This window comes from Numenius arquata, chromosome 4 (genome assembly GCF_964106895.1).
Source record: "Numenius arquata chromosome 4, bNumArq3.hap1.1, whole genome shotgun sequence".
Lineage (NCBI taxonomy): Eukaryota > Metazoa > Chordata > Aves > Charadriiformes > Scolopacidae > Numenius > Numenius arquata.
In genome coordinates, this window is record NC_133579.1 from 424,944 (window position 1) to 452,936 (window position 27,993).

The window sequence follows — 27,993 nt, forward strand, 5'->3', positions numbered from 1 at the left end:
CCACATGTAGGCCCTGCTTGTCACCCAGCTCCTCATGTGACAGCCACACCTGGATCGTCTGAAAGGTAGGTATTGATCAGAGGATATATTGTGTGAAAGGCAAGAGGGAGAGGACTGGCATTTAGAAGTACACATATAGCCATGACAGTCACCCCGGGCAGGGAGGGCGGCTGCGGGAAACGGGCTGAGTCCTAGAAACAGCGGGGCTGTGGGATGAATATGGCTTACTGGATATATCGATATACAAAAATCCCTAAATTGACATGCTCCAAATCTTTAGCCACTTTAGGAAGGGACTCTGGGATCCGGAGTTTGACAGTACGTTGCTCTGGATCCTTGCAAAGCTGTGCAAATCCTGCATTTGGGGCACAAGTGTCATAGAAGGACCAAGTCCCGTAAAATGATCAGAATTTCATTAACATTTCAAATGCTTTTCACCATTTGAATTCCTGTCACAATGACTAAAATCCTTACAGAAAATCAAAACCCGTTCACTATCTTTCATGTTAATAATGAACATTGGATAAAGGATTTCCCACAGTGGCATTTTAATTAATACACTTTGCACTGTAACTACCTTCTGGGAATTCAGATATGCTTGCACAGGGAGACTTTAAAATTTAAATATTCCTAATAAGCTTTTTCTTACAATTAACCCTAATTGAGGACTACAGACAAGAATGATTACTCTCCTACTAAAATAATTCCTCAATTGAATTACTACAAGAGCGCCTTTTGTTCTTTTGTGGGTTATAGTCCCGATTTATATTCAGGATTGGAGTATTGTGAGTTTGCTACCAATCTTTTCAGCAGCCCAGGGTTTTTTCAGTGCACTTCTGGAGTTTTGTTTGCTGTGGGACTCCCGGATTAGACGGAGCAAGACCAGAGGCCACAATGAAAACTGGTGAGCAGTGCTGGAGCGAGTAGGTTTGTTCTCTCCAAACAGGAATTGCTGAATTGATAAACTTGAGTATAAACTGGTATTAGAGCAAATGAGATGTAATAATGCCCCAAACACAGATAAAGGAACAGCTGAAATTCTAGGATGCCATACTGGTAGATAGATTATCTCAAGCCGAGCAGCCAGTAACAGGAGGAGGCCAGGGGCTGTGACTTGGTCCAGGGCTGTGGTTCTGCAGTTGAACAGCAAACAACAAAATAAAGACATTTTTTTCTATGGGTCACTCTCCCGCTGGAGTAATGCTCTACCTTCTTGGTCAGTAAAGCGTCATTGCCACGGAGCTGGCTGTCCTTCTCTGACCACCACCGTTTCTCAGCTCTTCACTCTGACATCTCTCTCCTCTTGGTTGTGCTGGCCCAGAAGAGGTTCGTGTGCTTGGGTGGTTTGGGGACTTGTCTCTCTGATGTTAAGTATCCTTCCCGAGCTCTGATTTTGTTGTTTGGTTGGTTGGTTGCTTTTTTTTTAATATCCCGTGCCCATTAAAATGTTTTTTCTGATCCAGAAGCACAAACCCCCGAGCACTTAAAATCCAGCGCTGTGTGTGGGACTGGGCTGTGTTGTCGCTAAGGTGCTATACGGAACGCTAACGGATCCATTATACAAGTCTCACAGGAGCCATTTTATTTTCATTATTTAAATGAGCTCAAATCCTGGCATGGCTTTGTATCAGCCATTTCAAAAGCAGAAGGGGCAAACTGCAGAAAGCAGCCATTCCTGCTTGTGGCTGAAACGTGAACTGTTGCAATTTTTTTCTTCCTTGTCTTTTCAAGAAATTCTGACATTTTGCTCCTGGAAATAAATGACTATTTAGAGACCGGATCAAAATAGCAGTCGTGGGAAACGCTGAACTGTTAGAGCTGTAGGAACTTCTGGAGAAGCTGGTTTCCCCAATTGTCTGTGCTTCTGCCATCGGCCTTTCTCCACTCCTCAAAGTGCCCCGTGGTGCCCGGAGCAGAGGGAGGAACCAGAGCTCCAGAAGAGAGGGAGACAACACCCGTCTCGGTCAGGGCAAGGTGGCAGTCTCCTCTAATTAGGATAAGGGCTCTCTTCTGCTGCCAAGGTATGTTTGGGGTGTCTGCAAAGCTGGGGCTGAGAAGCTGAAGTTTCAGGGTTGAAAAAACAGGAGGATTATGAAGTTCTTTGCTTACTTGTTCCTTACATTTTACATATTTGCTTACATTTTCTCTTTTAAAGCAGGATTGCCTACGTACCACCCCCTCGCAGCCCCCGCTGCACCTTTCTGTCCCAAGCAGCTTTGTATTTACTCTGCAAGACTAATTTGGTAACTCCAAATTTATGCATTGATCATAAAATCCTGGTCTTTCATGACTCTGCATTTTTATGCTGAGCATTCAAATTACACAATGCACACAGTTTTTCTATGTAATGTGCTTTCAAGTCCGCCCTGATTAGAGACATAGTCACAGTTTCATGCCCTGTAGGACCTCTGCTGTTTCCTTACTGCCATGTGTTGGCATTTGCAACCTGTGTAACAGCCTCCAGACATTGGGGTGTTAGTCCTCACAGTTCTACTAGCAGGGTAGTTCTTAACAGCTGAGTGGGAAAATGAGGGTACACTCTGTGTAAGCCAAACCGATGGACTTTTAGTAAATCCCCTGCACTGTTTGGGTTCCCTTTCCAGCACACTTCCGCTCCCCAGCCTGGTGGTTTGGGGCACCAGCTTGTTCCCTGAGGCACAGCACAAAGCAGAGCTCAGAGATTATGGAGGAGCAAAGCAGTGCTGCAAAGCTGATTTGGCGAAGCTGTGCTGTGTGAGGGAGTTCCACAAAGCACTTTACGTGTTTCTGTTCCCTACGGACTTGCTCAGAGGATGGACTTTGCTGGGTAGCCGTGTAGAAATCTGCTGCATCTATGTATTGTACAAATGGACCGCACAGCTGGTGAGATATTCTACTGGCAATTAAAATTATACGTGTGTCCTGTGCTCCTGTGGGTGGGGTGAGGAGATGTTTTCTTTAATTGAGAAATTAAAATGGCACTACAATTTAATCTGTATTTATAGTAACTTGTAATTTTATAGTGTTTTTCTTCACTATTCACAGGAAAAGGTCATATATATTGTAGTCTAAAATACATATATGGTAGTCAGATATATTAGTAATATACATGTAGTCAGAGTAGAGTTTATTGACTGAACTTAGATTTTGTTTCAGAATAGGATATGTTGACATATTGGTTTCTTTTTTTATTTACCACTTGAGATACTCAGCTTCTTGCCATTTTCTGTCCCAGAACGTGATCTCGTGATTCTTCTATTCTTAGACAAAACCCTAGACAGCTTATGCAGTGCATATCATCCCTTATCACCTTGCTATATGTGACTAAAGGTTGCACATTTGCAGTCCTTCTCTTTAGGAATATGTAGTCATGGATATGGTGGGAAAATCCTTCTTAAAGCATTTTTACATAGTGCAGTGCATATTTTACATAGCAAGGAAGGAAAGCATTAAAGTTTCGTCTAGTTTTAGGTGTACATTTAGTTTCATCTAATCCATGTGCCTTTAAATTGGATAGGCTTTCCTTAAGTTATGCATAAGGAGCCCAACCAGTGAGTTCTCCCAGCCTGTGTTAGTGCAGCGCATCTCCCAGGGATTGTCTTGGAGTGTTTTTCCTTTCAGAGCCACAACCTCACTCCAGATGTGTCTTTGCTCTTTCTCCCTCTGTCTCCTCTTACCAGTAGCATTTGGTGCATGGCCATGGGGAAAATTCCCTCTGTTTAATAGTGATTTGTGATTGTTTTTTCCCAAATGTCAGCTATCTGCATGCCCCGTGTTGTTTTCCAGTATTAAGAGATATCAGGGATTATATCTACTTATGGTGGGTTGTGAAAATTGGCTCTTCAGCCTCTCTAACGGCCAACTCGAGTATTGCAATGTATGGCTTTTTAGGTATAGGTCAATGTACTGAAAGTTACCAACAAACAACAGGTTATTAAGGTGAATGGGGTGGCTCTCGGTCAGAGCTGCTCTGGGAGAGCTGTCTCTGTGTCTCTTTGCTATGCCGTTAGATGGTGGATAGAAATATCATTTCACCATATGGTACAACTCCACTGCTGCTTCCAGGTTCATGTGAACACTCACTGAAGAGTCTTGACACACTTGGCACAGTCGAGATTGTAAAACATTGCTCATGATGGTGAGTAGTTGCTCCTGAGTGACTTTATGATACAAAGAACTCATACAATGTTCCACTTCAATGTGGATTTACCATCTGGCATGAAGTCTTCTTTTCCACATCTGTATAAAAAGCCACCAAATATACACGGGATCCATCAAGAAGCACAGTCAATGCTTCCATGTTGGGCAGTGAGCCCGTCACACTGATGGCATCCCACTGACCTCATTCAGGCTGTGGCGTGCTACCATACCATTTTAATCACAGAAATCAGGGGTGGGGGGACACACACTGGCACAGAGTTATTTTCATAATATATTCTTAAATTATTTGTATTATTTGATCAAACTGTAGAATTTGGAAGTTCAAAAATCTTTGATTATTTGATTAGCTGGAGAGCATTTGATTAGACGTAGCTGAATGTTCCCATCTCTTCTGTGCTTAACTGGGAAGTTTCGTGTTGATTGAAAAGATCTGCCTACGTTGGTCTCAAACCTCAAATTGAGTGAAGGTTTCCACTTCTGTCCAATACTTTGAGACATGCTTTGAACTCAGAACCTGAATTAAGCTGATCGTTGCGCTAAGATACTCAGACTAACAAAACCTGTTTGGCTACAGAAGCTATGACTGAGGAAGACGACGGCCGGTAACTAAGGGAGTCTGTGGTCTCCAACTGTTCCCGGTGCCGGCCGTGTAAGGCGTGGGAAGGGGAAGGGAAATCACACAAAACACCACACGCAGAATGAAGGGTTGAAATTATGTGCCCTGACCCTACTCACAACCACCTTTCCTTTGCAGGAAGAATGTCAAATACTTGCAAAATGAAAAATTAAATATCCGAGTTTGGCTTTTATTTCATACTGGGTGCCAAGGGAGATGTTAAGAAGACAATATCCCGTGCTGATTATAACACTGGTCATGATTGCAGCAGGGTTGGGTTTTTTTTCCCCCTTATACCACTTTAATGTTATTCTTGAGAAGTCTGTTGATTTTAAATGGGATTCAATTTTATTTTCTCAATAGACAATATATAAAATAAGTTCAAGATAAAATAGGCATGGAAAAATTCCTCAAATAAATATTTTTAAATTTTGTGTGTATGTACATCCCCATCTCACGTGCCTCTTCTTAGCCTTTAACCTATGAACATGTTTTAAGTGCTCTGTTTAGTAGATTTTTATACCCATTTGGGAAGGCCATTTAGATCTTAAATGTATCAGATGGTGCCAAATATTGTCAATTAAAATGCAAAGGAGTTACTCTGAGGTCAGCCGGAGGCAGTAATGAGAGGAAAAATGGGTGTTTTGCTGTTGGGCACTGTTGGTTTCCCCCTCCTTATTGATTCGTTCCTTTCATTTTTCTTTAAATACTTTTGGAGAACTGATTCTTTGAAAGTCTGGTTAAACTGAAGAGGAGAAACAAGGAAGTAAAACTGAGCTTCAAGCCCAAATGTACATTTTTTGTATATGCTCTTTGTGTGCATCTCACTGCCACTAAGCCAGCCCAGATCTTGTACGGCCCTAATACACTGACTCTTACAGCTCCTGAAAAATTCACAGTGCAGTACCCTCTTTCCTGCAGCCCGAGCTGTTCCAGGGAGCACATCACCCACTTCCCACCAGTACGACATTCCTGCTTTTTGTGGACCTCAATCATTAGAGTAGAACAGAATGACACTGCTCAGCAGTGCCTTGCAGCCGGCGGTTCAGGTACAAACCCCACTGAATTGTGTTACTCCTCTGAATAACTTAGAGTCAGTCACGTGTGTTTCTTTCTTGGCACGACTCTGAATCTTTCAGACTGCCATTTCCTTCCTCCTCTGTCTGAACTTTCAGGCTCTTCTCTCCAAAGCTGTGCTTACAAGAAGAATTTCTCCTGCCCCCTCCGTCTCTCTCCCTGGTTGTGGCTTCCCTCCGGCTCTTGTCCCCGCGCTGGTTTCTGTACTGCAGAGCCAAAGGAGCCAGCTCCTCATTTCCAGCTCTGCTCTCACCCTGACGGCTATGGCCGTATTATCCCTTGGAGACAGTTCATACACCAGAACAAAATGGGGGACAGCTGAGTCAGAAGAGACTTGGCTACTCGTACCTACTTTCCCCCGCAAGCTAACTCGAGCTGAAGTTGCATTCAAACGTGATTTAACCTTGTAAAGGGAGATTCCTGGGCGCCTCAGAGCACCCCAGCTTCTCATGTCTGTCCAGTGCCAGACACAAAGTCACCGCAGGCGGCTGGGACAGAGGGCGGCTCTTCGGCCAGGCGTTGGGAGCTAAGGCTGTTTGCACTTCAGATGGACGTGGGACGAAACGGGCTTTGAAGTGCATCCGGTGCATCAGAGAAACGTGGCTTTGCCTGGGGCCTCGTGGCCGAGTCGCTGTGCAGCAAGGCCCGTGGGCGATTCAGGAGCCGGCACTCTGCACCCACGGAATTCAGCTCTCAGCCCGGGCCCCCCCTGCTGAGCAGTCCCGCAGCATCGCCCGCCTCAGGCCTCGCTGCATTTGCCCTTGCAACGTGTTACGGATGAGCAGGTTTCTCTTTGGTCATTCCGTTTCCCTACCCCAGGCTTTTGGACCTTGGATTTGAGCTACCACTTTGGCTCTTCCCCGATCTGCGCTTCCCTGCAAGTCCTCCACCGAAATCTCAACTGTCATTCCCATCAGCTGATGTGTTTAATCATCCATTATCTCAATCAGCCCTCGTTTGTGTGCGTTACCCTATCGCTGTCTGTGCCAGTTCAGTTAATGTGCTCCGTGCACAAACATGTGGTAATTGCTAACAAAATGATTATTATTTTTGCCGTTTAACAGAAACAAAAATTAGAAGCGAATGCTGTCTCTGACATTCTCTGAGGCAATTGGTTTTCTCTTGCCAATGACACACAATCCTGTGTAGCTATTCCTGTGCATAACAGATTTCCCAGTTCCAGTGGAGGGGCTGTGGTTCCCATCTCGTATCCGAGGAGCCACGGCCCAAGGTGCAGAATCCCGCCGGGCACAGGGATGTACAGCAGCTCTGCGCTGCTCCTCTCTGTGCTGGGATGCGCCTGCTGCCAGGACAGCAAGGCAAATCCCCCCCTCTTTGCTTGCTTAGAAGAAAGTGTTTATCCCAGCTCCCATCCCGTGGTTTGTGGTTACAGCTCTAAAACACCAGCCGTTCCCAGTTTGAGGAAACACCGTTTTAATAGCAAACATTGTTATGAAACATCCCCGTTACTCCTGTGGATCATTAAAACACCAGGAAAGAGCAGAGAGGCGGGACTGTGTGCTGCTGTGGCACAGACGACTCCTGTCCTTACCCTGCCGTCGGTAGCTCTTGGGGGGGGATGCTGGCAGGAGGAAGGATTCTGCCAGCGCAGGAACCATGGAAGTGATCGCTGGGCCTGGCCAGGAAACTACTTCGGCTTCATTCTTCCTCTGCCAGGACTCATTTTTAGCTTCAGTTCTCTCAAATGACCAGCAGAAAGCCTTTTTGTGACTGGGACACCCTTAAAGGTAAGGAAAAACTCCCTGGTCCGGCCGGATGCTACATGACAAAGACTGACAAGTCCTGTCCAGCCAGGAGGCAGAACCAGGAGGCTCGGCGTGGGCACCGTCACCGAGCAGCAGGACAATAAACCAGGCCGACTGGGCCCTCTTCTCACAGCAGCGCCACCAGGCCAGGCACAGCAATAACAGCGGGGTGCGGGCTGTCCTCTGTGCCGAGAGGTGCCGAGAGTATCAGCTGAATGTGTTTGGATCGCTGTTTATGGCTATTCATCTGCCTGCTACCGGGCAGGGAAACAGGCAGAAATCTTTATTTTCATGAAGATAGCTCTCTCTTTTAATGGCATTACGTTAGCTCTGTAGAAAAGAACCAAATATGTTACATACATACATATATATGTATATAATATACATATTGTGACATGCAGAAATGCTGTGGAGTTTGCTAAATGTATAGTTAATTTTATTTATTTCACTTTCTAAAGAGGTGAATGAGAGCATTGATCTATTATTTGGCTCTGCCTTTCATTTTGCATTTTCCTTTCTTAATAATAACTGAAGGAGCAGGTTGGTTTTTAAAAGTTGTTGACCTCAGTGCTCGACTTTCCGACTGAAGGAGGTTACAGCCCCAGAACTGGCGTAGAAAGAATGTGACCCTTTGTTATTAGTAGATGCTATAGCTCCGTTTTATCCTTCCGTGGGTTCAGCGTGTGCTTCCAAAACCACCGGTCTGAGACCTGACCCCACATTCTTAAAGTTTCTCACATTATTCTTCTTACAGTCACTATGCAAACCTCTCCTTCGTTGCAAAGAGGATTTTGCCTGAAGGAGTTGTGCAAAAGTGCCCCTGTGCTTTATTCACAGGTTAATTCCTGAAGCTGTGCAGGTTCAGCTGGGTTAGGAATCCTGTGAGTAGGAGCAGAGTGAGACGCAGGGATGTGGCCTAACGCCATTTCAAAAATGTCAGTGTTGTTTTCCTGACGGCCCTCCTGAAACTCTGGGCGGATAGAGGACAGCAGGTCCTTCTCCTGCGAGCTACTGTCATGTCGTGTGAGACAGCAACGGCATCGCTCCCGCAGCTCCTCGGCAATGCAGGACGGGATGGCTGCAGAGTCTTCTCCTCTTCCTGCACGGTTTAATTAACCAGTAAGACTTAATTACTTACTAAGGTTTATCATTCTCTATCAAAATCTCACTAAAGGGTGCTGGAAAGCATATATCACCAATTACAGTTATTATAACTGTAATCAAGTTATTACAGCTTTGCCATTGTGCCATCCTCCCAAATCCATTGGCCCATGAGCTGTCGGGAGCATGCGGAGCTCAGATCTCTCTGCTGAGTCCCAGTGGGACTTGACCAAAGTGAGGGCAGAGGAGCCCGAGAGCCTCTGCCACCCCAGCAGCGGTACCTCTGCTGGCCCCTCAGGGCCCACAAGTGGCCATGGCTTTGGGTGCAGGGTGCCGCTCACGGGACAGCTGGGTCAGTCTCAGCAACACGGCCAAAGGGATGGAAAACCCGGAAAAGAAAGGTTTGGCTTGGGAAAGAGGAAGAAGAGACTGGCATGGTCTGTGACTGCACCACTAGGCACCCACCTGCTCCGTCACTTCATGGCGTGCTATCTTATAGATGCTGTGCTATAGATGCTGTGCTATGCTATAGATGCTGTCCTAGAGATGCTATGCTGTAGATGCTGCGCTATAGATGCTATGCTATAGATGCTATCCTATAGATGCTATGCTGTAGATGCTGTGCTATAGATGCGATGCTGTAGATGCAATGCTGTAGATGCTAGCCTATAGATGCTGTGCTATGCTATAGATACTATCCTATAGATGCTGTGCTCTAGATGCTATGCTGCACCCATCTGCTGTGTGACCCCACAAGAGATGACCCCAGGTGTCTTTCCAAGCCTCCTGAGGACGGTGCCTGGCTGCGCAGCCGGGCCGTGCAGGGCTTCAGACAGGACACGGGACCAGGTGACGTGTGAAAAAGGCAAAGTCACCTGCAATTATTTGGGAAAGCCAAGTCCAGCTGGACCCTACAGCTCTCGGAAGGCCCTCCAGGTGAGGACGTCCGGCTGCTCCATGCCCGCCGCGGGGCTGCAGCGGAAAGCCCGAAGCCTGGCTGCTGTCGGGGGGGCCTGACCCCTGCTGCAGCAGAAAGGGGACACGTCCTGCGACCAGCAGGGCTGGCGACAAAGCTCAACGTTTCCACCACTGGAGTTCTACAACAAGAGACTCTCCAAAGAGCAGAAACGGGCTGGGAAAGCCTGAGTAAAGGCACTCACATTCACAGAAGCAGTGAATAAGACAAGTCCTTGCAAAAAAAAAAAAATTGTGTCCCACTCTACTTCTAAGAATACTGCTGTAAACCAGGAATGGAACCAGAAACATGGCGTGTGACAACTTCAAATGTATCTGTTTGTCACTGACCTCTCCCAAGATCAGGCTGGAATGTTAATGCCAGGATGAAACCTGCCCCGAGACCAGTCCCCTGCTGGGACCAGTTGAAGTGTTGTGGTGAAGGAGGTTTTATCATCGCTGTTGTTGGAGGGAAGATGCTGGTTGTATCCAGGTGTCGGATCAGCGGTGGACGGTGATCTCGCCTCCAGGAGCTGAAGGGCTCATGGACGCCGGGCTGCGCTCACCAGGAGGATGCAGCTACCGCAGTTCTCCCTCCTCTGGGGAAGCCTGGGCTGGCTCTGGGTGATGGGGTCTGTGGAGGTCCTGTGCTGGGGACTGAGCTCCACAAGCCTGTGGGGAAGAGCAGAAGGTGGTGTTCAAGACCCGCTTGTCAGGAACGCAAATCTCTGCCTTTGGGTTCGGGGCTGCTTTTCCCCTCTTTGGCTTGACTGCTCTTACTAAGCGTGTAAATCCCTTTGAGTAGTTCCCTTTGAAGATGAGCTTATCAATCCTGATCCTTTTCCTCAAGGAGAACAATCAGCGAAGTTTTGGGGCTGCTGTCAGGTAGTGGTTGGAGCACTTGCCCGGGAGAAGGCAAGGCCTGTAATGTCTTTGTACGCAGCGGGGAAACGCGCTGAAGGGAAGGCCTGAGAGTGCCAGCGCCAGAATCCTTTCTTGCCCAGAAGGTAGATGGTGGAGATTCAAAGCCTCAGACAAAGGATGGGATTTATTCTGAACCTTTGATGTCACGGATCAAAGCTTTAGTCTGTTGAGGAAAGGATGGGGAAACAGGAACTGCTGCTCCATCCGTGGATAAACCGGTGTCCTAGGAAAACCAGTATTCCTGAACCACAGAACGTCAGGCTGAGACACAGGGTACTGTCATGGTCATCCCGCCCTTGTTTTGTTTCAAATACGTTCCAGGTGCTTTCTTTAAAGAGTAAAAAGTCCCAAAGTTTCTGTGCCTTTCCACAGGGAAGGGGAAGAGATCTCACCGTCAGCCACAGAGGGACGCAGCATCTACAACTTGAGGTACATTTAGATCCTTATATACGACTTTGAGCTTTGACTTTAAAAGCTCATCTGGCAGAAGTGGTGAAGAGCTGTCTAAAAGAGAGGGAACCCAACCTTCTGGAAGAACGAAGGTCTCAGGAGGCAGTTCTTGCCTTGGCAGTCCCATACTCAGTGGCTGCCACGCTCAGAACCACTGAACGAGCCGAGTCGAACACAATCTCTGCGGGAGAGCCCTTCCCTCCCACGTTTATTTCAGGTTTCTGGGATGAGGAAGCGTATGAGCTTCAGCTAAAGGACAGGAACTGCCGGAAAGGGCTCCCCTCTCTCCTGTGTGAAGCTCCGAGGTGACGTGCTGCCCCCTCACCCCTCGGGCAGTGCCTTTGGTGGTGCAGCCGGACAGACCCGATCACAGACATCGCAGAAACCACAGCCCAAGCTGCCAAACTACAGCAGAAAGCTTTTCAGATAGAGCCGTGTACTTTCCCTGCAGCGTATCTGCAAAAGGCTGGCTGCACTCTGTGCTGGAATATAAGCGCTAACGTGCCGTTACACCCCCGCACGGCACGTGTCATCAGCCGAACAGCCTGGGACCGAGCAGCTCATCTCTTCCAACAGACACAAATAACCCCAGCCTGCCTGGGCTGGTGAGTTAATGCTCGTTAAAATGTGCTCTGCTTCCCTTACTGCTGAAACCGAAGCAATGCTGAGTGACTCCTCACGGGGTTGCAGCTGCTGAGAAAAGCAATTTCTCTGCTTGGAGAAATTGTACTGTTCTCCTCATTATAGATCATAGAGATACAGTATCTACATGATTATGTCTATGTAAGCGCAGTTAGTCTACCCCCATATAGCTATATCTAATCTGTATGGTTTGATGGAGACATAGATGGAGATATATAGACAGATACAGATATTTTATTGATGAACCGTGTGGGTCAAGAACCAAGTGGTAAGGAAGGGAGCCTTTCACTGATCTGAACTCACATCTCAGGCGGGGAAAATCCATCACTCGTGGAAGAGCAGCAGAAGAAAGAGATTGATTTCCTTAGTCGGTTCGTCTCCAAATTATGAACAAAACTCATCAGGATCTTTCTGAAACCTTCCTAAATGTTCTCTGGGCTGTAGACAAAACAGCAAAATAAAACCCCCTGAATGTTCACCTTGAAGCTGTCAGAGGGCACACGCTTCTCTGAGCCTGCACGTCTCCTATGGAAAAATGTTTTAAAAGCCTTTTTATTTTACTCAAAGGGACCAAAATGGGCCAATCTTTAAAGTATTAAAAGCAGATGCCTCAGGCTCAAACAAGGATTGTATCCAGTCTTCAGGAAGTGGCAAAGCAGAGTGCAGAGACATGTCAGTGTGTGGTACGTGACCAGTAAAGAAGGGAATCAGCTCACCAGTATGAGATCAGTTCACTAATAGGAACAAGGCAGGAATTTGTCACAAAGCAATGGGCTCTATGTAACGATACTCAATTCTATTAAACAGCGTGTTCAGTCCAGACACCACCACTGGTGTAATTCCTTATGGCAGTTCCTCGGTCCCAGTCACTTTGCAGCACCATTCAAATCTTAAAATAGAAAAGAACACGGTAGTAGATGGAAAGCATTATGTTTGGAAGTGACATGTATCTCCCTCTTCCTTTTGCCGTGTAAGTGTGAAGAAATAGGACAATACAGTCTCATCGTGTCCCTTCACGATCAGATCACAACCCAAGCCACGGCTTTTTCAGGTATGAAAATATTTTCCATTTCTTGTGTAAGAACAATTTTCAAATTCATATCAAATATCACCAAAGCTTTAAAGTGGGGACTTGTAGTTGTCTGTTCCCACTGAAGGCACTAAATTTTCAGCTCAGTCACGCAATTTTATATGCAATATAAAAATTTCCTCCCTCACGCAGGGAGAAAATACAGGAGCCCCACTTTAAATATTTAACCAGTTAAAGTGCTCCCCACAGCGTAAGGATGACGGCAGTGAAAAGGGTGCGTGTTTCTGGAAGAGCTGTTCCACTCTGGCTACGAGCCCTCGCTGTCTCGTCCCGTGGGAACGGGCAAAAGGAACAGGAAACGAAGATGAAAGACAAGTTTGTGAGTCCTGACTCTGGAGCACAGCGTAAGGAGAGACTCACTCCAAAACCGAAGGGAGCTCTGTGGAACCGAGTGCCCCCAGGCACTTTAGGGAGGGGGCAAGGCAAAGAACCTGACCTGGATCGCGCTCCTTAGTCATCCCCTGGAGAAGCTTCTCTCTCTGCTGACTCTGCACGTAGAAAATTACCTCCGGCTCAGCCCAAACCACTGCACTCCGTCACATGAGGGATAATCATTGGTTTTAAATTGGGGCAATTTATTCAGTGAAACCTCGGGGGAAAAAATATTCCATTAATTCTCCCTGGGACCGAAACCCTCACCAAAAATGTATCATCAGCTGAACCTGCTTCTGGCAGTCGGAGCGTAGCCCACGCGAGCTCTGTACTCGTCCCAGTCTCTTCTCTTCAGAGAAGGGAGTTTTTATCAGGTTGCTTTATAATCTGTATAAATCATATCCTGCTCTTTCAAAAACTTTTTTTTTTTCCGAATGTACTGCGCGCAGAGTACTTACAATTGGCACAGAGGCAGTGTGGAGTAGGACTCAAAGTAGTGACTCGCTTCTTTCCTGCTTGGTCCTTCCAAGTGCCTGCGACTCTAGCCTGAAATGAACTGCTCAGTTCTTTACATTCACCTGCATTCACTGTCACTGTGAAAATGTTTAGAAAACTGGAATAAAATCCTGAATTTTGCCTAAAGAAATAAAAACTTGCCCTAAGGAAATAAAAACAGCAGAGAAAAACTAACCATCAGTTTTAGTGTGGGAGATAAAAGTATCAAGTCGTGTTTCCTGGCTGCACAACAGGCGCGCAGCGCTTACCGAAGGGCTGCAGAAGCTGCAGCGAGGGATGGAAGCGGAGCCGTGGCTGGAGAGCAGCGCCTGTCTGACGGGAGGCAGCGGGAGGCAGGAGAGGGCTCTCGGGAAGGCGGTGCCTCGCAGGGAGCTGATGGACAGGGGGGCTCCTGCGCCCCAAACGCCCATGGAAGCGGGGTGTTGAGGGCATCTGTGCACGGGCTCTGCATCAGCAGAACTGGTGGTAAAACCGCCTCGGCAGAGTAAAAGAGGTACTTTGTCGTTTGGAACAACAGCGTTTGCAGGGCAATACGGTGACAATACACGGAGCTGACATCAACATCAGATACTGTACGGGCAAAATTCAGGAAAGAATGCGATTTAGTAAAGGGCGTGGATTTTTGTGTAATATTAAACATGGGAACTTGCTTTGCTTTGACTCTCACAGGCCAGTAACGAGCACAAGGCACAGCAAAGAAAGGAAAGGCTGCCTATTTTCTTCCAGTCCTCGAACATTCACATACACAGATATATATACACACGTATATACATATATATCAGGATCGTACACGGCTTTCATCAGGGAGATTTATCATTTTCAGCTTCCAGCACCAGGGAAGGTTTAGGGAAGAAGGTGTTCCCAGCAGAAGCAGCAGAACCCGGACACGGTGTGCAGCGGCTCCATGCCCAGCGGCGCGTCAGGAACTGCGCTGGGGAGAGCTGGGCACCGGCAGCGCTGGGTCTGGAATGGTTAAATAGCAATTTCTGGGGTTTCAGCGATACAGGCATAACGCTTTTGCTATGTTTGGGAGCACCACTGCAGACGAGCTTACCACCACTGTCATAATGCACAGTATTACAGCTGTCTGTGGGCCCCCCCTCGGTGGAAGCGCAGCCAGGCTGCTCTGCAGGGACTGTGGTTTCCCCGGGGCTTTGTCTCACGCAGAACTGCTTCATGATCCTAAAAATGCCTGCTCCAAAACCAAAGACTCGACTTTGAAGAAGGAACAGAACCCATGATAGACAGCGCAAGGAGGCGTTTGCTGATGTGAACTGGAACCCGCCGCGGCACTGGGTCACCCCCCAGGCATCAGGAAAGAAGGCAGGAACCGGGTTCACTCCCCCGCGCTGTGGCAGCATGGGTTCCCTGTGACCCAAAGGCTATGGGGTGGAGGGCAGCGGGCAATCCTTTATGTTGGCAAGTGTTGCCTTTAGAAAGACAAGTATTTTTGAGTGGGGACTTTTCCAGAGCTTCTAACACCTGCCAAACCTTCTTGAAAGGCGGCAGAATGAACACTGAAGCAGAGAGAGAAGCAGCAAGAACAAGCGGATTGAGTGATGCCCTAGAGAGCTGCGTTGGACGGCAGACGGCAGAAAACTTCCGTCTTTTTAGCTGTACGTATCTACCAGGCACCAGTGCTGGTGAAGAAGGTTCTCCCTGAGAATTTTTTAAGTGTCTGATCTGTTTTCGGCACCTGAGATTAACATCCTGTCTCGGGACTCTTCTGGCCTTTGGGAAAAACATGTTGAAAAGTTACATTTCGTTGAAGAAAGAGAAATCCAAAGGCTCGGTGTGACGGTGTCAGCAGCAGGACACGGTCTGGGGGTGGGGTGGAAGGGGTGGCAGGGCTCCGATTCCTGCACGGTGTCGGTAATCTGCAGAAGAAAAGCTTTCTGACACGTATGAGAGACAGGAGAAAAGCCAAGGCCATATTCAATCACGTACGAGATGCACTGATGATCCTTTGCCTCACGATTTCCAAAGGAATTTCTCAGCACCTCAATGACCCCAACCCACCGCGGCTCCTTGGACCTTTGTCTCTACAGGCCGGTTACAGCTCTAATCCTTCTGTTGAGAAGGATGCCACCAGGAGGTGCCACCAGGCGGTGTCCCTGCGCTCGCTCTCCCTTACTTTGCGTGTCTGTGTTTCTGGGGGAGGGCTCTACACCACCCCCACAGCCACGGCAGTTACTGCAGCAGCATCACAGAGCCTTGGTGTTTGCCCTTCCCGACAAATGAGGACGTTGTGCTTGTGTCCAGGGAGAGTTCCTCATTCTTTCCCTGGATGAGAAGAATTACAGTCACGGAAAAGACCCGTGACTCCCCCCAGCCGCCCCCCCTGCAGCATGCCCCGCTCCGCAGCCCAGGGAGTAAGGGATGGGGGATACCAGGCCGTTGCCAGGGAAATGACGACTGTAGGGAGGTGTTTCAGGGGCTGCACTTTGCCTGCATTGCAGGATCACGCAGGAGCTGCGGAAACCCGCATCCTCTACTGGAACACACGGTCGTGTCCTATTTGCACTTGGGTGTAACTTCCAGGATTAGCAAGAAGGGACGAGCGCAGACTACCGAAAGCTAAATATCACACGGTATTTTTATGCTGCATATTCCCATTTGGAGCGTGATATTTAATTGGAAAGTACCTGGTGTATTTTCAGTGTCGACGTGGGTATAAAGTACGTACGGACTCACAGTGACCCACAGGACACGAGGAACGGCTACAAGACATCCCCGCTCTCCAGCCCGAAGCGGTGCCCTGTTTATTACCACAGGGATGCTCGGACGCACGCATCAGAGCGAAGAGGGAATCTGATTTCGTTTGAACACCGGAAGGAAGAAATAATTAGTTGATAAAATACGCCCGGCCCTGCCTGATGATAGACGGCCCGGCTCAGGTGTGTTCCACGGAGTCTCCCGAAAACCCCGTTCCCGGCCCGTTACGGCTCGGTGTGTGACAAGAGCCACGAGCACAACCTGCAGCCGCTGTGAGGCGAGGGGGGCGCTGCCCCGAGGCTGTTGTCCCGGCCGTAAGGTCAGATCCAGCGTTTCTGCTCCCCCTGGCACCTTGCAACCAGCGTGTGCTTTGATGAAGCGGGTGACGCCCTCGAGGAGGAATCATTCGCCTGGAGAAGGTTTCTAAATAGGACGGCGTGTTGTGTGGGTCACGGGGAAACTCCTTCAGGCACTATGAGATCTGCGAGTTTGCCCAATCTAATTTAGTAGTCACGTTTCACCAAGGATGATTTTCAGGCTGCAAGCCTGCCCCCACCCCAGCCCCTTTCCCCCCACATGTACCCGTAGTCTTCCTCTTTCGTATTGGGCTGTAACACCCTTCCACCGAAGCACCGGCTCGGTCTCCTCCAAGGGCAGTTACTGGATTCCCCCGGGTGACGGCAGCCCCAGGACGCTGCTGAGCAGTCCCTGGCCCCGGGAGTCACGTACACCCTCTTCTGCTGGTAAGGGGGAGGGTTAAAGCAGCAGACAGGTACCGTCCCTGTACCCGAGCTGTTACCTCACTATGGGTCTCCTTCTGTCATCACAACCTGGTGATTCCCGTTTGTCTCAAGGGTAAGGGCCAGGTTTGTGCCTCTGCTCCAGAGCACTGCTGGAAACCTGCAGCTGGGTCCGAAGCCAAGGCATCACCCCATGGGACAATTCAGCCGCGTCCTGCTCTGCCCCCTGCCTCACCACCAGACCCCTCCTGCTGCCGGGGGCCTGTCTCAGCTCACGCCTTCCCCCGGCCCCACGGCTTCCCTCCTCCCACAGCTCCCGAGCGCATTCCCCTCTGCCATTGACTGAACGGACCAAGAGAAACAGCCTTTCCCCTCCAAGACTTCAGTCGGCCAGACGCCCAGGGAACGCCACAGCGCGCTCCCTACCAGTGCATCTCCAGGGCGTTATCGACAGGCGGGAGCCGGGGACAGAAAGCGAGGCGGCCGGAGGGGAGGCAGAGCAAAGCCAAGGAACGAGTCAGGGCACAAGCACAGCAGTTTAACAGGGAACCCCGCTGGGGTGCGGGAAACCGTCCCGCACCTGAGGGTCGGTGAGCGCTCCCAGCCTCTCCAGCAGCTCTGCCTCCTGCCTTTGCAGCCCCTTCACCGATCCTGGAACAAACCGTAAACCCTCAGGGTGCTGGGACCCGCGCTGGGGCTGCGGGAGGTGTTGGTGCCGCACGGGTCCCAGCACGGCCGCCTCCCGCGCTCCCTCCCTCTGCGCGCCCGGTTACCCCTTTCCGTGGAATTTAAGCTCTCGGGACCTGCCACTCGTACCGGGATGCAATTCTTCCCACTTCAAAATTGTGGAAAAAACACGGCAAGGGAAATAGCAGGGACAAGCAGCAGGTAGAGACTTTTTTTTCCATATTTATTTAATAATTGTTGTTTGGAAGGTCATGGCGAACTTCTGTCTTAAACCGAGCGTTTGATGAAATGATGGGATGCGCACACTCGCTGCTGTCTGTTCGTAGCAGCTTTCTGAAGCACACGGACAACGTTAATGGAAATAAGCGGAAGAAAGAAACGCCAATATCCCCACCGGTTCTAGCTCTATATTCTTTGTGTTTGAGGGAAATGGAGAATCTACCCCCTGGGAGCGCGAGGCTGGCAAACGCAGCCCTAGGCTTCGTTAGGGGCGACCGGGACAGGAGTGCAGAGACTGCCTTCTGAAGGGCTGGGGCTGGCAGGGCGAGGGAAGCTCTGGAAACACGCAACTAAAGAGACGGCAAAACAAACAAAAACCCACCGCCACCAAAACCACCGAACCTTCAAGGGGTGTTCGATTGAGCCCACAGTCCAGACCCAACTTTGCTGAGTTTATGGAGTTCTTGGAGAGATTTTTCTAAAATAATCCTGGAATAAACGAACATTTAAACATTTTGCCTATCCTGAGAACAGTGAAATCTAAAGCAGACACTGGGCCGGACAGCAGAGCGTCAGGCTCGCTGAGAACAAACGCCCCAGTTACAGCCCGACTGCCGCCTGTCCCTGTCAGGGGACGCAGCTACACGGCAGCGAAGGTGTGACGAGCCCTGACCCAGCTCTGCCGTAGCTGCCCGGGCAGTAAGAGAACCCACGGCAGAGCGCTGCGCCGTGGCACAGAGGAACCCCCCGTTCACCTGAGGTCAGGCTGCTCTGAGGGGCTACAGAGACCCCCCGGACGCGGAGCGCCGGCAGCGCTGGGGTGAGACAGCAGCGCCCGCGCTTCTGGGCAAGGAGGAACACACACAGCCCTTCAACCGGCTAAAACGAGCAGCGCCGTGCTCCACCACACGCAGACGGGGTCAAAAACCAGCAGAGGCCTCCGTAACCGCTTTAAAAACAAAAGAAAACAAGAGGAGAAATAGAAGAAACAGGTACAAAATAGAGAGGAAAGGCTGAAATGAGTTTTATTTCACAACACAGAAGAATTAAGGAGGAGGAAAATGTATCGAAATAAAGAAAAGCTCTGAAGGAAAATAAGGAAACCCAACGCTTTAATGTACTGTGATTACTTATTCCACTAATGCCTTTTTCCGCAACATTTTATTGATGATGCTTCGTGGATCATCAATAAAGTGACACTATAAAAAGCCCTAGAATCTGCTTCCCTCCTGGTGGCTGTGCGGCGGTGACAGTAACTAGTCCCTGGCAAAGGGGCACCCGTTTCAGCTTGAAGGCCTGATGGAAGAGCGAGGGGGGAAAACTACAAACAGATCAATAATAAGGTGTTAACTGTGAAAGGAACACGAGTGAAACAAATGAATAAATAATTAGTTTAAGGGTAATAGTATTTTCAAAGCAAATGGATACCTCTGTTACCAGTAGGACAGGGCTTCTGACAGCTAGTGAGACAGCAAGGCATTCCGCTTCCAAACAATGAAGGGGGAGAGTTAATATTCCACTAAGGAGCCACAAGCATACTGCTGCCTTGGGTTTTATTAACACTAATAAATGAGCTCGTAATACTCATCAGAAGTGGGGGTTTTTTTCTCCACACATCTCACAAAAAAATTCCAGGTGACAAGTACTATGATACATATGGTAGAAACAAACAGCTGTGGCCACAAAGATGTTTCCTTAACTGATGATTAATATATCCAGGAAGCAATCACACTATTCATTAGTAAAAGTTTACAAACATTAAAAAGTGCATAACATTTGAAACCAACAACAACACAAAAATATATATACTATATATACTATATATAAAGAAAGTGACCTCACCTCCCGTTAATAAAAGCAAAGGGCTCTCCTGGCTGTGTGATGGGTGCTGACGTGACTGCCGTGGGCTAGGGCCAGTCACGCCCCGCGGGCACGGGGGGGCTCTGCAGGGTCCAGCCTGGAGTGGGGGGCGGGATGGGGCAAGGAACTCACCCGGCAGGGCTACTGGTGACTAATGGACGCACAAGCCATCCCGCTGTTCCAGCGAGGGCCCGGGTTGGACGGTTGTTTTGGAACAGCCCCGTCCTTCAGGTGCGAGATGCCAAGTCCCACGTCCCTCCCAACGTCCCGCCGGGAGGCGCCAGGCTGTGGCATCAGCAACGGGCTCCTGGCTGTGCCAACCCAGCAGCCCCAGCCGCTGGGGACACGGCGAGACATGGGAAAACCAGCCCCCCTGGCTGGACCTGGCCCACGACCCACCAGCGGGACCCTCCCGCCACCCAAACCTCCTTCCAGGGCACACACGTGGCACTGACCCACGCCAGCTGCCCTGCCGGGGGCAAACGAGGCCCGTCCTCAACAACGTGAACCAGCAACACCTCTAGCACCACGGGATTTGTTTGAATTTTAACCCATGTAAGGTTATAAATGCTTTCTTAAAACTACCGTAACAATAAAATACTTGGACTAACATTTTAAAAAAATATCTCAGAGAAAGATTAAGAAATTGGGAGCAAAATTAGAAAAATGGGGAAGAATAACGTAAAAGATTCAATTTGAGTCTCTGATACGCAACTAACTACAGGCAAGTGGCAGAACCCTACCAAGGACACAAAACACGCCCAAGTATTCACATTAACATCGTTTTGAAGGCTCATCTAGTAACAAATTAGGGTGTTGCTGAGTCAGTTAGGTTTAGGCATAATCAATTTAGCGGTTGACGTTGTAAATCTATCGTGTGCACATCACCACATTATGCAAAAAACCAGCCCTTTCAAAACGCGCGGTAGAAAAATTCACAGTACCAGAACTATTCTTCAGAAGCAGTCGAGAAGGGGCAGTGTGGAGCGCTGGAGTGGGACAATACAAACCCCGTTGTAAGTAACAGAGCTGTAAAACAGGCAGAGTTCTAAAAACAGTGCTTTCCTTACAGTCCTTTCATGGGAGAACACTCTGGCCAGAGAACCTTAAACTCTGAGGATCACACGAGCCTTCTCTTAAGATACACAACTACATCCTCCGGCGTCTCACAGGCCATTTGCTACACGATTTACCTGTTCTGCTTTCTAAAAGCGTTCCCATCAAGTAGCCATCAGGAGGGGATCCGTGACGCCATCCCAAAGGGTCTCTACGTGTTCAGCCGTTGCCGATGACAGAGGTAGAGGGCATCCTGGCTCCCGCCGCAGCTCCCGCCCCCATGGCTAGCGCTGCGTCGGGGGTTCCAGCAGCGAGGACACGTGCGGGTGCTTCCCCCCGGCTCGCTCAGGGGCACGGAGCGGTCCCCGCGGGCTGGACGGTGGCGCTCAGGGCCGGCCGTCAGCTCTCCTGCTTGGCTGCCTCCCCCTGCGCCTCCCCGCTCTGCTCGCTGGGCTTGCGCTGCGCATCTCCTTCTCCCTCTGCAACAGACAAGAGCAGGATGAGTGAATCCACCCCGAAACAAAGGGGGTTTGCTCCCACAACCCCAACTGTCCATCCACCCGTGTCAAAAGCAAAGGAAAAAGAAACCGGAACGGAAATCGCGCATTAAATAGGAAACCTTTTACTACTAAGAGAGCCCTACTTTGCACCTCAAGAGACACCTTCAAAGCCAAACACCTGCAACCACCACCACCATTTTAAGTATAGACATAAAGTAGCTAGAAGTGAAAGAATTCAACAGAAATAGTAGGGTATCTTTGACAATTTATTCACTGTGATACTATGACAGCGTAAGATAAAAAGCCTCGTTGCACTGAGCCTGAACAGAGCTCGCTACAAAGAGCTGCACCTTCGATCAAAGCAACAGTTTGTTAAGGCTGTGCTGGTTCCGTGCGCCCATTTTCCGTACCACAGCCATGGTGTCGGGTCCGGCTGTCCCACGGCCGGCCTCTGCGGCTCGGGGAACACCTCGTGGGGCACGGTGTAAGGCAGCTCTCCCCCGCCTGAGGAAGGCCGAGAAGGGCAGTGACCGCGGGCCGTCAGCAGGCACATGCAAATGCTGGATTCCCCCAACAGCTCCAGGCCTGGCGGGGTCAGAGAGCCGGCAGCTGAGCGCGGGACAGACAGAAGTCCCTGCACGCTGCCCTAATTAGCTACAGGTACACGGTAAGGAATAATGGTAAGATGGAAGTCGCCTCTTGTATCTTGCCAGGATTCCGAGTAATTTGTACGGAACCGGCTCCATCCAGTAGTTAACCATTCCACGGACTGAGCCGTACCGAGGTCTAAGCAGAGGTACTAGTGCCTCTAATCTACGGGCCTTTAGAATAAAGGCAGGGTTCTCAGTACGGATAGTCACTGTTTCCCCACTGCAAATCACACTGTACATCTGCAGCTTTAGTTCTGTTTATAGAAATAAGCACCATAAACACCTTCTCTTTTCTATACCGAAGAAATGGCACATCGCTAATGGCGAAAAAAAGCTCTTTGCATTGCAGAGAGCACTGGTAATTACCAAATTCGGCCTGATGAAAAGGTGTACGAAAGGCTGATTAACCTGTTAAACAGCGAGGTTTGTTCTGCTCATTATGGGTTGAGTAATAAATAAGAACTTGTTGTGCGAGGCACTGTCTCAGAAAACTCGTTATTTCCCAGTCTTATCTCCCACGTTACCGAGGATTCCGTCGGGATGGATCTCACACGACTATTTCCTATGGGACAGAAACCCTTTTGGCCTAAGTTCTCTGGCCACTTTCTGCAAAGCCTCCTGCCTCGGTTCCCACACTGCAAAATCCAGACGAGTGGAATCTGATTTCTGTAATTCATTTTTTGCCTGCTCTGTACCCCATTCATTGTGACTACTAGGGAGTCTTAATATCCCTCATGCTATCTGGGCAAGCCATGCTTCCTGAAAGAATTCCTATTTAAAAACAAAACAAACAAATCTGACAAAACTTAAGAGAGAAAAAGCCTTGCAAGGTATTTGTTTTTAAAAGAAAAATCACCCCGGACACAAAGTCCAAACACTTCACTACCTAAGTGTTGAACACAGAGCACAGTCAGAGAAAGAGCACAAAGGTTCTAAAATACCACTTCTTAAAAGATTTTTCTCAGCTCTCTATAAAAACGAGCTGCCTTGGTACCACGGCCTCTGCCTCGCTGCTGGCAGCGCTCTCTGCCCAGGGCCTTCCAACACCGGCAGGAAATAGCTGCGCCCTGGGTTCCAGGGGCCCCGCGTTGGCCAGGCACACCCCTGCACTGTCCTTCCTTGGGAACGCGATGGCTACCGACTCTTCAGAGCTGAGACTCCGGCAGCATTCCCAGCTCCGTGTGAGTTTACTGCAGATGGCCGGGATGGTCGGACACTGCCACGTTCACAAGAAGTCTCCTCTCCACTTCTGCACTGGATTTGTGTTCCGTGGCGTATCCGCAGACACCTGTATGCCCAGCTCTTTGGTTTAGAGATGAGACTGGTCCTTGTTCTTCACTGGTCTTTCTCCTGTAAGATGGACTGACCATAAAGTTTCTCGGAATTGCACTGGCTCCCTTGAGGGAGCGCTGAGCGGGTGAGCTACCTCCCGATTTCCCTGCCAACGGCTTCCTTTTGCCTTCTCTCCTGTGATGTCTGCGGCACTTCCCTACTTACCAGATGCACACAGGGTTGCTTTTACTGACCTGGGATGAAATGCCTTGCCACAGAGCAGAACCACAGAATCACAGAATGGTTAGAATTGGAAGGGACCTTCAAGATCATCGTGTTGCAGCCCCCCTGCCTTGGGCAGGGACGCCTCCACTAGAGCAGGTTGCTCAAAGCCCCATCCAGCCTGGCCTTAAACACTTCCAGGGATGGGGCATCCACAGCTTCCCCGGGCAACCTGTTCCAGTGCCTCACCACCCTCACGGTAAAGAATTTCCTCCTAATATCTAGTCTGAATCTCCCCTCTTCCAATTTAAAACCATTGCCCCTTGTCCTGTCACTACATCTCCTGACAAAGAGTCCCTCTCCAGCTCTCCTGTAGGCTCCCTTCAGATATTGGAAGGCTGCTATGAGGTCTCCCCGGAGCCTTCTCTTCTCCAGGCTGAACAACCCCAGCTCTCTCAGCCTGTCTTCATAGGGGAGGTGCTCCATCCCTCTGATCATCTTCGTGGCCCTCCGCTGGACCCATTCCAACAGGTCCACGTCCTTCCTGTGCTGAGGACTCCAAAGCTGGACACAGTATCCCAGGTGGGGTCTCACGAGCGCAGAGTAGAGGCGGGTAGAATCACCTCCCGCGACCTGCTGGCCACACTTCTCTTGATGCAGCCCAGGATGCGGTTGGCTTTCTGGGCTGCCAGTGCACATTGCCAGGTCACGTTGAGCTTCTCATCCACCAACACCTCCAAGTCCTTCTCCTCAGGGCTTCTCTCCAGCCATTCTCCGCCCAACCTGTATTTGTGCCTGGGATTGCCACGTCCCAGGTGCAGGACCCTGCTCTTGGCCTGGCTGAACTTGATGCGATTTGCACGAGCCCACCTCTCAAGCCTGTCCAGGTCCCTCTGGATGGCATCCCTTCCCTCCAGCGTGTCGACCGCGCCACCGAGCTTGGTGTCGTCGGCAAACTTGCTGAGGGTGCACTCTATCCCATTGTCCATGTCTCCGACAAAGATGTTGAACAGCACCGGTCCCAGTACCGACCCCTGAGGAACTCCACTCGTCACTGGCCACCAATTGGACATTGAACCGTTGACCACAACCCTTTGAGTGCGGCCATTCAGCCAGTTCCTGATCCACCGAGTGGTCCATCCATCGAAGCCATGACTTTCCAATTTTGAGACCAGGATGTCATGCGGGACAGTGTCAAACGCTTTGCATAAGTCCAGGTAGGTGACGTCTGTTGCTCTGCCCTTGTCCACCAAGCCTGTGGCAGTATCGTAAAAGGCCACCAAATTTGTCAGGCACGAGTTGCCCTTGGTGAAGCCATGCTGGCTGTCTCCAATCACCTCTTTATTTTCCATGTGCCTTAGCAGAGATTCCAGGAGGATCTGCTCCATGATCTTGCCAGGCACAGAGGTGAAGCTGACTGGCCTATAGTTCCCTGGGTCTTCCTTTTTTCCTTTTTTTGAATATTGGGGTTATGTTCCCCTTTTTCCAGTCAGCGGGAACTTTGCCAGATTGCCACGATTTCTCAAATATGATGGAAAGCGGCTTAGCAACTTTGTCCGCCAGCTCCCTCAGGACCCGTGGGTGGATTTCATCAGGTCCCATGGACTTATGCACCTTCAGGTTCCTTAATAGGTCTCGAACCTGATCTTCTCCTACTGTGGGCAGTTCATTTGCAGAGCCCTTGTTTTTGCCTTCCGTGACTTGGGCACTGTAGTTAGAGCCCTTGCTGGTGAACACTGAGGCAAAAAAGTTGTTCAGTAGCTCAGCCTTGTCCATATCCTGGGAGGCCAGATCTCCCGTTTCCTTCCGGATTGGGCCCACAACTTCCCTAGTCTTGCCTTTGTCCCTGACATATATGTAGAAGCTTTTCTTATTGTTTTTTATGTCCCTGGCTAGATTTAGTTCTGCCTGGGCTTTCGCTTGCCCGATACCTGAAACCTCTATTTTGAAATCTGGCAAATATGTCCTTTCCACAGCTCTTTGCAGGCTGTTAGCTTATCATGGACACAGAACACTGGGACAGTTGTTTTGAAGGGAGAGTACTACACAGGAATTATATGTATTCTAAATAATTATGCAGTAAACTCTTGGTTGTCTGTTGTGGGCTTGACCGAAGCCTCCCTGCCTAGTGCTGCTCAAAGCTGTTCCTAGAAACATATCTACAGGCTTTGCAAAGCGAGTGCACTAAATATGCTTGGGTGGCTTCATTTACATAGGGTTTATAATAACCTTTTTTTTTTTTTAAACCTGCATTACCCTACTCTGCCGTTGCTCCCTGCAGCTGAGAGCAAATGGATTGCACTATCGCACGCAAACGCGTACCGCTGTCATAAGGATAAAAGAATCAAACCTGTATGTCTGTATTTGCATAACCAGGTAAGATGTAGCATAAATGGTTTGACACACACCTTGACAGCAACCAGATGTAACCCCCACGCCTGTGTTCTTCCCAGAATCCTGTCCGGTGGGATGTACATCCCCCCCGGCGAGCACTGGGACAGTCTGATCTGGGATGTGGGGTGCAATGTATTTTTGAGCCTCTCCTTGGTTGGGAAAGACATGCTGGATGACACACTAATACTTGTATGAATGACAATACAATGCATTTTCCAATATTTGTGGTCTGGAGGCTTTTATCGGCATCTAAGTGTACTAATAATACTAAGTTTAGCTTTATTTTCATTGTATGCCATTCAAAGTGCAGAGCCCGCTGCAGAAGCCTGCAGGCAGTTCTGCATCTGCTCCCTCAGGCAGGTTCCTGAGCAGCTGCACACACTTTGCTGCAATGATTAGGTTACCTAAGCTGCAAAAAAAGCCTGCAAGAAAAACCAGACTGCTGAATTTTGTATTAAAATTAGGCTAACAGTTATTTAAACCGTTCTCATCACTACAGAGCTAACTGCATGTACCACATGCACACCAACATACACTACAGGCACTAAGTCAGGTTTCTGTAACCCACAAAGGAACACAGTTCTGGCTCACGATTGCTCCAGCAGCTTCACTTCAAAACAGGGATCGCTTATATCTTCTAAATGGACAAGACCAAAGATTTGATACATCAATTTTGATAAATGTAAATTTGAGACCGAAAAAAAATTAAAGCAAGCAGGAAGGCTGGTATTATGCATTTCAAATGCCACCTACTTTCTATTTTTCCAACATTTTGCACGTATCCCCACATTAAAATAAGTAGACACACCTACACACAGACTAATCAAGCTTGTCTTTTCAAATAGAAAAAAAACGAAAGGCCCTGCCCAGCTAGAGCTGCGTGTATCTAGAAGCTACAGGCCCCAGACTGGCAGCTGCAGAAGGAATGACTAAGGATGTACATTAGTCTGAAAGCCAAGAAAAGGTCCCCCCCCATCCAAACAGCACTGCCCCCCGAGACGTCAGGCTGCCATGTCCCCTTTCCCAGGGACGAGGCTGCCCCCAGAGCCCTGGCCGGTGTCTCGCAGAGAAGCACGTGACAAAGAGTGTTATTAAAACAAGCATGAGGCCTCTTTTCTAAGATCCGAAAAGGGCTTTCAAGTATCTGCACGATCCATTGGTTAACCCCCACCCACGTAACACGCCAATAATGACACAGCCAGGTTACTATATTTATTTAATGTATGGCCTTCACCGCACACGGTCCCTCCTGCCTCTCAACTGCGGGCACGCACCCAGATGAAACGCTGGTAACATTAGTGGTGAGGTGAGGTTGGGGATTGCGTTAGTACTGATCACCTCAAAAGACAGACAAAGCATCAGCAGGGAGGGGAAAGGGACAATTTTCCCAGAAAGCGGGACCCGAGCAAAGCAAACAACAACGCGCTGCTATTACTCTGTCCCTCGGCAGCTGAAACAAAAGCAATCTCCACAATGACCTTCAAGCAGACACGCGGCTTCTCCTACAGGCTCCAAACGAGAAAGGTCTCCTTTAGAGCATGCTATTAAGAGTTGGGTTTCAATAAAGACTTCCTTATTTTCTTCCTTATGCTCAATTTTCTGTAAAATTCATCGTGATGTGGACCCTGCCACTCGGCGCTCACTGCAGAATGATTTTCCTTTTTCCGGTAATCTGCTGTGCTTGCAAATAGCCCCGATTTCATCAATGGGAAGGGGGGGTTATACTGCAGGCAACCCCCATCTTACTTTTGTTGCTGAGGGCCAAGGGAATAACGCACACACATACACCGTGTTCTGTGCGTTTGGTGTGCTACCCTTGGTTTTAAATACAGATAATAAAAGCCCCAAAGGTACTCACCCGCTTTGTTGATGTCAAGCTCTGATAACTTTAAGGCTAGTTCACTGGAGTTCCCACCCGGAGAGGACACGAGGATGTCATGTAACGCATTTCTTCTACCCGTTCTTCCCGAAGCAATAAAGTCTGCATATGTAGATTCCACATCAGTCATTGCTAACAAATATCCACATAG

General features: G+C 49.1%; 1 protein-coding gene across 1 annotated transcript; it reads right to left on the reverse strand.

Moving 5' to 3' along the window:
• Positions 1 to 19,010: 19,010 nt before the first annotated feature.
• PKIA (cAMP-dependent protein kinase inhibitor alpha) lies at positions 19,011 to 27,993 on the reverse strand. The gene is made up of 2 exons (XM_074146548.1): positions 27,822 to 27,993; positions 19,011 to 21,404 (listed from the first exon to the last, which is right to left on the reverse strand). The coding sequence occupies exons 1-2, from the start codon at positions 27,970 to 27,972 to the stop codon at positions 21,325 to 21,327; spliced, it is 231 nt and encodes a 76-aa protein (XP_074002649.1). The 5' UTR covers positions 27,973 to 27,993; the 3' UTR covers positions 19,011 to 21,324.